General features: G+C 41.4%; 1 protein-coding gene across 1 annotated transcript in view; it reads right to left on the bottom strand.

Annotated features, from left to right (window-relative positions):
* The window catches only part of LOC109915518 (protein phosphatase 1K, mitochondrial-like), a 10,403-nt gene extending 5,294 nt beyond the window's left edge, over positions 1-5,109 (bottom strand). Inside the window, exons 1-3 of the mRNA XM_020515157.2 lie at positions 5,060-5,109; positions 1,032-1,478; positions 849-949 (exon numbers count right to left, since the gene is read on the bottom strand). Coding sequence (XP_020370746.1) covers positions 849-949; positions 1,032-1,438 — 508 coding nt within the window. The 5' untranslated portion in view covers positions 1,439-1,478; positions 5,060-5,109. The remainder of the gene's footprint in view (positions 1-848; positions 950-1,031; positions 1,479-5,059) is intronic.
* Positions 5,110-12,482: the final 7,373 nt, after the last annotated feature.

The raw sequence follows: 12,482 nt of genomic DNA, 5'->3' as shown, positions 1-12,482 counted from the left end.
ATATGGGTTTATAAATCATGAAGTGAATAGCAAAATGTCTTTTCCCAAAGGTAGGGGGAGTTCAAAGCTAGGGGACATATTTTTTTAAAAAGAGAGAAAAAAGATTTGATCAAAGAAAGAGGACATGAGGGTCATCATCCGTTCTAAAAAGTCATTAGTACGTTTTTGGAGGGTTGAGGTATATGGGCCAAATGGTACTAGTTCAGTTTTGGAACATGATAATTGTGGACTAGTTGGACCAAAGGTCTATTTCCATGCTGTATGACTGACCAAGTGATACTACTCAATAAGTCACTAAAATTGTGTATGCAGAATTGGCATACAATACTGCAAAGATCACAGGTCAAATAGTTTAGTCAGTGGATTTGATTCACTGGTTCAGTTGAGTCTGCAAAGAGACAGGGGGACAAGTTTCCCACTCCATTTTTGTTAGCTTTCTGCCTGGGTGAATGGAGGAAATAATTCAATCATAAGCCTTAAAATTGGCATTGTCTCAAATGCTTCTTTTATTCAACAGTCAAATTTGCAGCTAACCAGCACCAAGGAAAGAGATACAAAAACATGCAGACAGGAAATCTGTGTACTTTTTAAAATAGAAGAATATTTTCCTTTACAGTGAGACATTGTTCTATTTGGAATCACTCAAATGCTATTGAACAGAACACAACTGAAGAAACAAACAAGGCACGCAAACACACCAAGTTCAAATTTCTCAAGTTTGGATCCAGAAACCCCCAGCAAACAATGTTCACATGAGAAATTTAACAGCATTCCAAACACAATGATTTATATTTTAATTGTCTGTTGCAACATATGGCACCCCCAAGTGGGAGATGATTGCAACTCACCTTCCTTCAAACCGTAAGTGTTTTGTATGAAGTCACTATCAATTTGTAGAAACGAACGTAGCAAGACGTTTTCCAAATCTGCTTCTATTTTTAGATTTTGTCTTTGAATAAAAAGAGACATCAACGCAACAAGGACAAAACCATAAAAATCTAAACATTGCCAAGAAACAGTCAAACACTTACTGAATATAGTGTCCAATGTATTGGGAACAAATTTCAGCAGCATCAGCCCCTCCATGCCCATCAAAGACAGCAAAACACGATAATCCATTTTGAAGTTGAGCTATACTGAAACGATCTTCATTTTGCTTTCTCTTTCCAATCTGGCATACACAACCAACATTGGCTATCTTCTCTTTATATTGAAGAGCTGATATTCTAGGTGGTAAAATAACTGGGTCATCTAACCAAATTCCAAAGTTTTCCCAATTTGGGAACCGCTTACTTTTTTCAACAGCTGCCCAGTTCATTTTAGTGCTAACAGTGGATAATGGACAGGAGTGGGGAGGCTTCTGCTGGAAATGCATGAGCTTCATTGTTTTATCAGCCAGAAGCCTGCCATGGCGGCAAACAAGGGAGACTGGAAACATGGCCACAACAAAGGGCTAAAACAGAAATCTTCACAGAAACCTACAGGAGAAAGAAGCAGAACAGAAATGTTGTTAATTTACTATACTTACATTAGGAGGTCAAACTCTGACTGGTACAGTTGCAATGAATCCAATAGCATTTATTATGGAGATGATGGCCTAGTGGTATGCTTGCTCAACCATTAACCTGAAGACCAGGATTCAAATCCCACCATGACAGATGACAGAACTGAATTTTAGGAAAAAGCTGGAATTGAGAGTCTAAACAATGGCCACGAAACCATTGTAGATTGTTGAAAAACCCATATGGTTCACCAAGATCCTTTAGGGACGGAAACTGCTATCCTTAACAAGAACATGTGCAGTAGGTGCTTCCAGCTTTATCATCTGGAAGCCCAGGTTTCAGAACTGAAGCAGCAGTTGGTGACACTGGAGCATCGGAGGGGCTGGGCGTACTATGGTTAGCATTTACTGAGAGCTGCTCACTCCAAAGACATGGAGAGAATGGTTGTCTTGGAGCAGCTACAGAATATTCTGGAACAGGAAGGCGAAAAGCTAGTGGTCTTGGTACATAGTGATATCAAGACATAGGTTTAAAAACAAAAGTACCCTAAAAAATAGTATAGAGAGTTAGGAAGCAATTTTAAAAAGTGGGACCTCAAAAAAAAGGTAGTCAACTCAGGGCTGCTACCAGTGCAATGTGCTAATCAGAGTAGAAGTGGCAGTAGGAGATGAATATGTGGCTGTAGAGATGGCACGAGGGGAGGGTTTCAGGGGACCAGTACAAGCTGGACGGGTCGCACAGGAGCCAAACATGCCTAGGCAGGGAAAAAAGTAGTATTTGCTACAAAAAACCAAAGGAAAAGAGCTGTGACATGATTAAAGAAACTAGCATAGGAATGGGAGGTTAAGTAGTCTCGCAGGCTTGGGTAGATGAAATATCCATGCCCAGATGAAACATATCCAGGTTGATGAGTGAGGCAAGGAAGAATATAGCAGTGGCACTGGCAATAATTATTTTCAATTCCTCCCTGGCCACAGTAGAGGTGCCAGAGCACTGGAGAACAGCCAATGTGATACCATTATTCAAGAAAGGAGCAAGGGATAAAGTAGGAAACTACAGTCCAGTCTAACCTGAGTGGTGGTGAAACTATTGGAAGCAATTGTGGGACAGAATTAACCTGCACCAGGAGAGGCAAGGTTTAAATCAAGAACAGTCAGCATTGTTTTGTTAAGGGGAGGTCATGTCTGACCATCTTGACTGAATTTTTCCAAAGAGTGACCTGGTGTGTAGAGGAGGGCAACAGTTTTGACAGATTAGTATAATTTCAGCCAGTCTTTCGACGAGGTCCTGCATGCAAGGCTCAGTCCAATTTCCTCAGATCCCAGGAGCTCTGAGCCTTAATGTTTGGATCCAGAATTTGCTGGCTTACAAGTACAGGGTGATGGTTGAGGAGGGTTTTTCTAACTGCAAGCCCAAGTTCAGTGGCATCCCACAGGGGTCAGTATTGAGTTTCTTGCTGTTTGTAGTACATGGGATGTGGGCATCACTGGCTGGGCCAACATTTATTGTCTATTCCTAATTGCTCTCAAGTTGATAGTGAGCTGCTTTCTTGAAATTTTGCAGTCTGTGGTGTAGGTAGACCCACAATACCATTAGGAAGGGAGATCCAGGATTTTAACCCAACAGTGAAGGTACAGCAATATATTTTAAAAGTTAGGATGGTGAGTGGCTTGAAGGAGAAACAGGAGTACCTGCTGTCCTTGTCCTTCATGATGTTTCTGGTCATGGATTGGAAATTGCAGTCATTGGAAATTGCAGTCTAAGGCAGTGGCTCCTAACCTTCACCATTAAGGTTTGATGAGAAACAATTTCTCAGCACACTGGAAATATGTGCAACTGCTGCACATGGTCATACAGAATGTTTGGTATGGCACATAACAGAGCAGATGTCTCTTCTCCTGCACATGAATGAAGGATGTCAGCAGGTACAACAGGCAATTAGAATTTTGGCTTTGTTTGCCAAAGGAACAGAGCATAAAGGGAAAATGTTGCTGAAACTACAATGAATGAGTGCGATCACAGGAGTATGGTGTACAATTTTGGTCCCCTTGAAGGATGTAGTTGTATTGGAGGAGTTCAGAGGAGGTTCACTAGATTGATTCCAGAGATGAGGGTGTGTCTTATGAGGTTGAGCAGTTTAAGCTTATTCACGTTAGAAGGATGAGCAATCTAGTTGAAGTTTACAAGATGCTAAAGAGATTGACAATATAGACATAGAAAGCATCTGAAGAGAAATCAAGAGTTAACGTTTTGGGTCCAGTTACCCTTCCTCAGAATGGAGGAGCTGCCATCTTTACCTGGTCTGACTACATGAGACTGCAGACAGTGGTGGTTAACTCAACTGCCCTCTGGGCAATTAGGGATGGACAACAAATGTTGGCCTAGCATCTCAGATAGAATAAAAACAAAAATAACTAAAAAATTAAGCAAATATGGCACATCAGTAGCTACAGTGCAGTTTAGTGATCATATCATGCAATTCACAGAAGCATGCTCCTCCTGTTCTGTGGGAAGTTGGGCACAGTTCCAGTACCCAGGACTGGGACACATGCAGCAAGTGCTTCCCAGGGAATCTAGAGCAAAGGGTTATAGTTTCAGGATAAGGAGCAGCAGATTTAAAAACTGAGGAGAAAATTAAAGTTCCCAAAGGGTCATAAATCTGAAATTCACTATCCCAAGTGGATGCTGGGACATTAAGTTTAAGAAGGAGATGCCAGATTTTATTAGCAATGGGTTGGAGGGTTATGGAGAGCAGGCAGGAAAGTGGAGCAAGGCCAAGATGTGATCAGCTATGATCATATCCAGACTCACAAATGGTGCAGTCATCAGTAAATAGCCCCACTTCTGACCTTATGATGGGACAGAAGGTCATTGATGAAGCAGCTGAAGACAGTTGGATCTAGGATACTACCAAGGAATGAATGCCTACAGAGGGTAGTGGAACTAAACTGAAATGACTGGTATCCAACAAACAGAACGAACATTATGTGCATATGACTCCAAGCAATGAGCTTGCTCCGTATGAAACAGTAACCAGATTCAAAACTTCACTTTCATCAAAGAGATGCTACCAGACCTGTACAGTTTCACCGGCAATTTCTGTTTTTGAAAAAAAAAGTCGTGCTTTTATTTCCCTCTCGTCTGAGGGATTATCCCTTTACCTCAGTTTGACAGAGATGCAGTCCCAATCCAAGCTTCTACTTTTTTGGCTTTTGCTGAAACCAGATACATGCTCCTCAGCACACCGTATACCAATGTACTGGCAGCAACGCCTGCTTAGGTCGGTCAGCTGTTAAGGATTATCATAGAGATGAACATGATACCACCCTTGTTCCAAACCCGGCTGGCGCTGCACAGTACTGCAGCGTGTACCTGGAGAACCAGAAACCGAGCACCGTACATTGATACTAATCAAAAACAGAGAGACAGGTAGCCTCTTCCGCCACCTCCCGCAATAATTAATCCTCGACATTCACTCTCTGCTAGCGATGTTGGTCTAAACCGATTCTCCGGGTCAAAGCATTATTATTGTCCGTATTAAATACCCCAAAACTCACCGGACGGTTGCTGGGCTCACACTTAACACACATCAATGTCTCCCTTGAATGTCACCAACAAACAGCTGCTGAAACCTGTGCTTATATAGAGCGCCGCGGAGTGAGACACAGGCCAAACCCCGGTAAACGCACCCCTGCCCGCCTACTCACACTACACTGCACCTCTCATTCATTTGGTGAATGACTCTTTACAATTCTCCCAGTGCAGCAATACAGCGCCCTTAGCCCCGTTCCAATACTGGCATATATTACTGCACTAAATGCCCCGTGAAAATGTGTTCCCTTTTAGTATAAATCAAAATCTGTGTTTTCTGTTTTGTCTTGTATGATACATTCTACTCATGGTCCAGTGATTCTGCGTGTTGTGATCTTACAGTGTGGTAACTTATTTGAAGGCTTTTCTAAAATACATGCATACTAACATCATCCATTGCATTACACATTTACTTGCGTTCCCACAGCCTGCAAGCTATGGGCCAAAAGCTGGAAAATGGGATGTGGTCCGATCTTTGTTGGATGGTGCAGACACAATGGACTAAATGGCTACATTATGTATTGTAAAACTATTAATTATAGATCCCCGGTATGTCAGAGGCAGTTTCCCACCTGTCGCCCTTCAGATTGCTCCTTTTAATGGCTAGGGACAGTTCTGTTGTTTTCTGCCTGACTTCCCTTTTATGTCTTGTATCGGGATATTTTCTTTGCCTTATCCCACTCTGGTCTATGACATCTTTGAGATTCTAACTTCACCGAGTTTATGTGTCTGTGTGTAAACTCAGTCATCAGCCAAAATAGCTGCCTACCTGGGCCCTGTTACCCTCTGTTCCTCTACATACAAGATGATAAGAGAAACAGGCAGAAAGAGAGTCTTCCAGTCCTGGTTTATAAATTCCTTTTTCTTTGCTCTCTACTCCATTGTTAAAAAGCAGCTGTTGAAATATAATTCAATGTACATTCCAAAGTCATTGCTTTTCCAAGCTGGCTTACTGGATCCTTTCGTCATTTTACTACAGAAAATTATCATACACCTGTAAATGAATAGGAGATGTGAATTTCCTACAGCTCAATTGCGTGCTTTTAATGTCTTTAGATGAAAATGACAATTTCAGTGCAGACAGTTTAATTTAGTCCACATGGGTCTCATTAAATGTGCTTCAATCTGTCGTCTGGTGACCGCTGCATTGAATTTAGATTTGTTTCTTTTTTAAACTGTTCTAGTCCATAAAATGTATAGGTATAACAATCAGATGAAAGAAGTCAAAATTTGATAGTCTACATTTATAACTATCATCATAAATTGAAAAGGAGGCTTTTTTATTTACTCATCTGATATGGACTGGGCAAGCATTTATTGTCCTGAAGTTGTTGGTCAGTTGCCTTCTTGAACTGCTGTAGTCTCCTTGGCGTGTAGGAACAGCCAATGTGTTATTATGGAGGAAGTTCAGGATTTTGACACAGGAACAATGAACGAATAGTGATATACTTCCAGGTCAGGATGGTGAATGGCTTGGCGGTAGTGTTCCCATGTATCTGCTGCCCATGTCCTTCTAGGTGATAGAAGTCATGTAAAGGGAACAAGCTGTTAAACAAGGCTTGCTCACTTACTACAGTGCATCATACAAACATAGAAAGTAGTATCAAGAGTAGAACATTCGAGCCTGCTCTGCAATTCAATATGATTATGGCTGATCATCCAACTCAGTGCCATGTTCCTGCTTTCTCCCCATACTCTCTGATTCCTTTAGCCCCAAGAATCATATCTAACTCTTTCTTGAAAACATTCAATATTTCAGCCTTAACCATTTTTGGTGGCAGAAAATTCCAGCGGCTGGGACCCTTGCTTTTCCCGCTACATACCAAGGACCTTGTCTTTGATGTACGGAGCACAAGTTTTCTGCAGATCCAAAAGTTGGGTGCTTTGTGTACTGAGGAGAGTACTGTGGAACTTCAAAAGGACATATACAATTTGCTGAAACGGTTAGACAGGTGGCAGATGAAGTTCAATGCTTGGAAATGTGACTGGATTCATTCTGTCAGGAGCAACATGGAAAGACCGCACAAATTAAAGAGCTCAATTCTAATAAGAGTGCATAGCAGAGGGATCTGGATGTATACATGCATGTTATCGAAGGTGGCTGGACTGGTGGAAGGAGGGGGGTTAATACAGCATATAGTATTCTAGGCCATATTAATAGAGGCATAGACTACAAGAGCAAGGAGCTTTAGTGTGTGATGGAGACCAGTTGAATTGAGGGTTTCAGAAGTTAGATGAAAAGAAATAACAGAGAGTTACAGGGTAAAGCTGGGGAATGTCATTAGGCGAGTTGCTCATTCAGAAAGCAGTAGCAATCACAATGGGCCAAATGGCCTCATTCCACACTAACAATTTTGCAATATTCATATGCTAATCTCATTATTAATTTGTCATATATTATATTTTGAAAGCACGCATCTCTATAACAAAAAAAAACATTCTATTCGCAATACAAATTCAAACGTTTCTTTTAGAAATACATTACACTAAATTGTTCAAACACGTATTTCGTTCTGTTTTACATATTTGCTTACCCAGTTTATATATCCTGGGATTTCCAAGGTACACTGCTGTCCTGTCTTAAATAGGAAAAGACGCTGGTAAATTTCCATCCATTGCTGCAGCTAATAATAGACCACGTAATCACAGCACACATGACCTTCCAAGTGTTACGGATTATGGATAGAGAACATGAGAAATATGAGCTCACTAAGTAACTTAAAACTGCTGAACTATTTCATATTCTTATTCTGGAAATTATTTTCAGCCTCCAAAGTCTTCCAGTGGTTCTGCATAAGCTGCCCAACTATCTGTACAGTTTTGTAAGGATCTTGTATGTAGTTATTTAACTTGCCATGAGCTGTTTTATTAGAATGAGAGTTTAGCACAAAACTCCTTCAAGACAAGGTTTTGTAGGTAAAGAAAACCCATCAGAAGCACAGCATGCAGCACAAGATGTCTGCGAGTAGCTCAGTCTCCTTCACTAGTTTACTTCGGGAGCTAATGTTTTTGGAGTTCCAACAGACCTACTGATATCACTGTGTGAATGCCTATTTAATCCTTATACCAGAAGGTTAAGAAGTTTTTCAATAGCAGTAGTCACATTTTACATGATACTATATGAAAGTTAACAAGACATCGTGTTTGGCATATTACCTGCCAAGATAACACCAGCCACTTCTTTAGGACCTTGCAAGTTGACCTGGAGTTCTGGTCCTAGGGAGTGTTCCTGAACAAAGAAATCTTACAGTGCAGGATCATAGTTCCTTGAAAGTGGAGTTGCATGTAGATAGGATAGTGAAGGCGGCGTTTGGTATGCTTGCCTTTATTCGTCAATGCATTGAGTATAGGAGTTGGGACGTCATGTTGCAGCTGTACGGAACATTGGTTCGGCCACTTTTGGAATGTTGCATGCAATTCTGGTCTCCCTTCTATAGGAAGGATGTGTGAAACTTGAAAGGGTTCAGAAAAAATTTATGAGGATGTTGCCAGTGTTGGAGGGTTTGAGCTGTAGGGAGAGACTGAATAGGCTGGGGCTATTTTCCCTGAAGGTTTGGAGGCTGAGGGGTGACTTTATAGAGGTTTATTAAATCATGAGGGGCATGGACGGGTGAATAGGAAAGTCTTTTGCCCGGGGTGGGGGAGTCCAAAACTAGATGGCATAGGTTTAAGGTGAGAGGGGAAATATATAAAAGGGACGTAAGGGGCAAATTCTTCACACAGAGGGTAGTGCATATGAATGAGCTGACAGATGAAGTGGTGGAGGCTGGTATGATTACAACATTTAAAAGACATCTGGATGGGTATATGAAAAGGAAGGGATTAGAGGGATATGGGCTGAATGCTGGCAAATGGGACTAAATTTATAAAGGATACCTGGTTAGTATGGGCAAGTTGGACCATAGGGTCTGTTTCCATGCTGTATATCTCTTTGGCTCTATGACTCTATAAATAATTATTTACCTGGCTGATGAACAAAAGGGAAAGTGCTCACTTTAATGTATGCACATAGATGAAAAATTGCCATACAGCATGGAGCTTGCACATATGCATGAACAAGAACCATTACAGTATGGCATAGAATTCGCACATTTGCAAGAACAATAACTTGGTACAGTGGATAATGGAACTTGCAAATATGTATGATAGTAACCATTACAGCACAGCACGGAGCTTGCACATATGCATGAACAAGGACCATTACAGCACAGCGTGGAGTTGAAATACCCACATGTATTCATACAGATAGGAGAGAAAAATAAAATTCCATTATAATTCTATATTGTGGACTACACTCTATTGAGAAAAAAGACACTTTCATTCATTAAAACGAAAACACATTTTGGCACTTCTTGACAAGTTGATAACAATTCTAAACATTTAGCAGTTCTTGACAAGTTCGGCTGTACCAAGGGATTTATGTATCTCTTATGAACTATCTTCTCCATAGTTAACAATCTTAAAGGGCACCTGATGCCCATCCCCAAAGGGTACTTGATGTCACCCCCAAGGGATCCCTGACCCTCACCACCGTGTACTGTTTCAATATCTGCAGGAGTATCTTAGTTTTGTAAAGGGGTACACTAGCTGTCTGAAAAAAAAATACTGAGAACCAACATGCTCTTAGCTCTGTCTAATCTCCACAATTTACCTAATCTAATTTCTACATTCCGGGTTTGGGGTAGCAATTCCCCACTTCTTCTGGCAAAAGTGCTCTCTGTCATGAAGAAAATGGAATTGCTAACAAAGATTTTCATTGCTGCATGAATTGCATTTCCATAGCACCTCTAAATGAAGCAAGTGAGTATATCAAGAACATGGAATACATATGAATCAGAAAGGCTTCACTCTTTGAGTGTATATATTTGACACAAGTCATACAGGTTAGACCCAGTTTCCTGGCAGTTGTCATGATATCTTTATTTTGCACAAGTTCTCGTTCTTCCCACTCTTCCAACTAGATACTCAGGGCCTGGAATTTCAAAAACACAAGCTCATCCGAATGGAACGTGTATTGAAAATCACACTCAGACAACATCAATAGAATCTCATGCTTCTGAATTGTGAGGGATTTTCAAAGAGAGGTTGGGGGTGAGGTTAGCAGCTTGTTGGGCTCGTTGACAGTCTTTTGAGCAAAAGTTTGTTATTTTCAATTGGGAGGCATGGGGAAATCAGAGGATCCGGAAGATTTTGGGGTATAGCTGTTGATAACACACAGGGAGCTAAGTAATAATGGATAAATTGGTCAATATTTGTGAGAAATGGAGATTTAAACTCAGCTGCTTAACCAGCTGCAATTAGCAGGTACTGAGAGGCTTGGACTTGCGGACAGTGAGTAACTGACATCTTGATAGAGACATGAACCTGCCAGCAGGGGTTGGGGTGGATGACATTCGGGAGGTAATGGCCTTGTGGCATTATTGACAAACTGTTAATCCAGAGTCCCAGATAATGTTCTGGGGACACGGGTTCAAAACCCGCCATGGCAGATGGTGGAATTTGAATTCAATAAATATCTGGAATTAACAGTCTAACGATGACCGTGAATCCATTGCCAATTGTCAGAAAAACTCATCTGGTTCACTAATGTCCTTTAGGGAAGGAAATTGCCATCCTTACCTGGTCTGGCCTACATGTGACTCCAGTCCCACAGTCTTAACTGCCCTCTGGGCAGTTAGGGATGGGCAATAAATGCTGCCAAGCCAGTGACGCCGTCGTCCCGTGAATGAATAAAGAAAATGAGTGAGGAAAGATATTGCAAGGAATAGTGAGAAAGCCTTGGTGGAAGGTGCATACAGCAGAAGAGATGGAACGAGTGTGTATTGTTGGAGAGAAGATGGTTGTAATTATGCTGGCAGAGTGCAGAAGGTCATTGAATAACTCCCTACATTGCTGCCCATTCCTGCAGATGGCTAGGATATCCCAGTAATGGCGAGTTGTTTGGGAAATGGTACATGATGAAATGGGCCTGGAATTGAACAAGAGGGTCATATCTGGGCCGGATAGGTAGTTAGTGAGGTGAGCTTGTTAAAATGTGGTAAGAAATGTCACTTGATGTCTGAGCCAAGAACCCACCGATGGGAGTGAGGTCAATCCTCAACCTTTTTCCCAGCAACATACTTTGTCAAATATAATTTTCCCAAACAGAACAGTTACTCATATAACATTCAATGGGCAGGTTTTTCTCAGATTGCCCCTTGTACAAGATTTCCTTTGGAATATTGGATAAAAACAATCCTATATCTATAGCTTCTACTAGCACTAATTTTTCTTTGTGACCCAGAAAACATGAAGGTCTGAAAATATGAAAATTTTTAGCAATGCTTCACATGACAGTCTTCTGAATGTCTCTTCATGTACAGCATGGTTTATCATATTCTTGGTTGCAAAGAATAATTAATGTTGTCCATTGAGCCAAGAAAATAAAGAGTCTAATTAAAAGTATCTTATTTCTACGCTTTGGCTAGGAAGGCAAACATTACATAGGTCTTCAATGAGGATGTAATTAACACTTTCCAACTAAAACTGTTGATCCAAAGTCAGTTCTGATTTATTCTGTTTAATCTTTAACTCTATATTTAATGGTTTCTGAAACCTGCCTTCTACTCTTAAATTCCCTTTGTTTCAAATCTATCACATCTTGCTCACATTCTGTAGAACTAACCACAGAAAATCATCAACAAGCGTCATAGAAGCCAGTCAGTTTTCCATTGTAATACCGGTGGAAGATTACTGGGTGTGCTTTAACCTGAATGGAAGCTGTTTTCAGCATGTTGGACCTAACTAAGAAATGCTATGTCATTCGATCCATTTGTTTAATTTCCATAACTTCCCATCTACGATAGAGCATAGATCATAGAATCCTTACAGTGTGGAAACAAGCCCTTCAGCCCAACAAGTCCAAACCGAACCTCAGAGCATCCCACCCAGATTCATCCCATCTAATCTACACATCCCTATGGGCAATTTAGCATGGGCAATTCACCTACCCTGCACATCTTTGGACTGTGGGAGGAAACCGGAGTACCTGGAGGAAACCCACGCAGACACAGGGAGAATGTGCAAACTCCACACAGACAGTCGCCCGAGGCTGGAATTGAACCCAGGTCCCTGGCGCTTTTCGGCAGCACTGCTAACCACTGAGCCGCCGTGCCACCCTTGCCACAATCCCAGAGGACAACTCTTTTATTAGAGAGAAACAACTGGCAATTGGTTTAATCTGAGGGTCACCATGCTTCAGGTGAGGGGTTAGGCTGAGAAGTCACAGTGACCTTAGCCAGTATGGGAATTGAACCCGAGATAGTAGGAACTGCAGATGCTGGAGAATCCGAGACAACAAGGTGCAGGGCTGGATGAACACAGCAGGCCAAGCAGCATCATAGGAGCAGA

The sequence above is a fragment of the Rhincodon typus genome, chromosome 20, assembly GCF_021869965.1.
Source record: "Rhincodon typus isolate 14 chromosome 20, sRhiTyp1.1, whole genome shotgun sequence".
NCBI lineage: Eukaryota > Metazoa > Chordata > Chondrichthyes > Orectolobiformes > Rhincodontidae > Rhincodon > Rhincodon typus.
The sequence above is the reverse complement of the archived record's forward strand: the minus strand, read 5'-3'. Positions and strand labels throughout refer to the sequence as shown.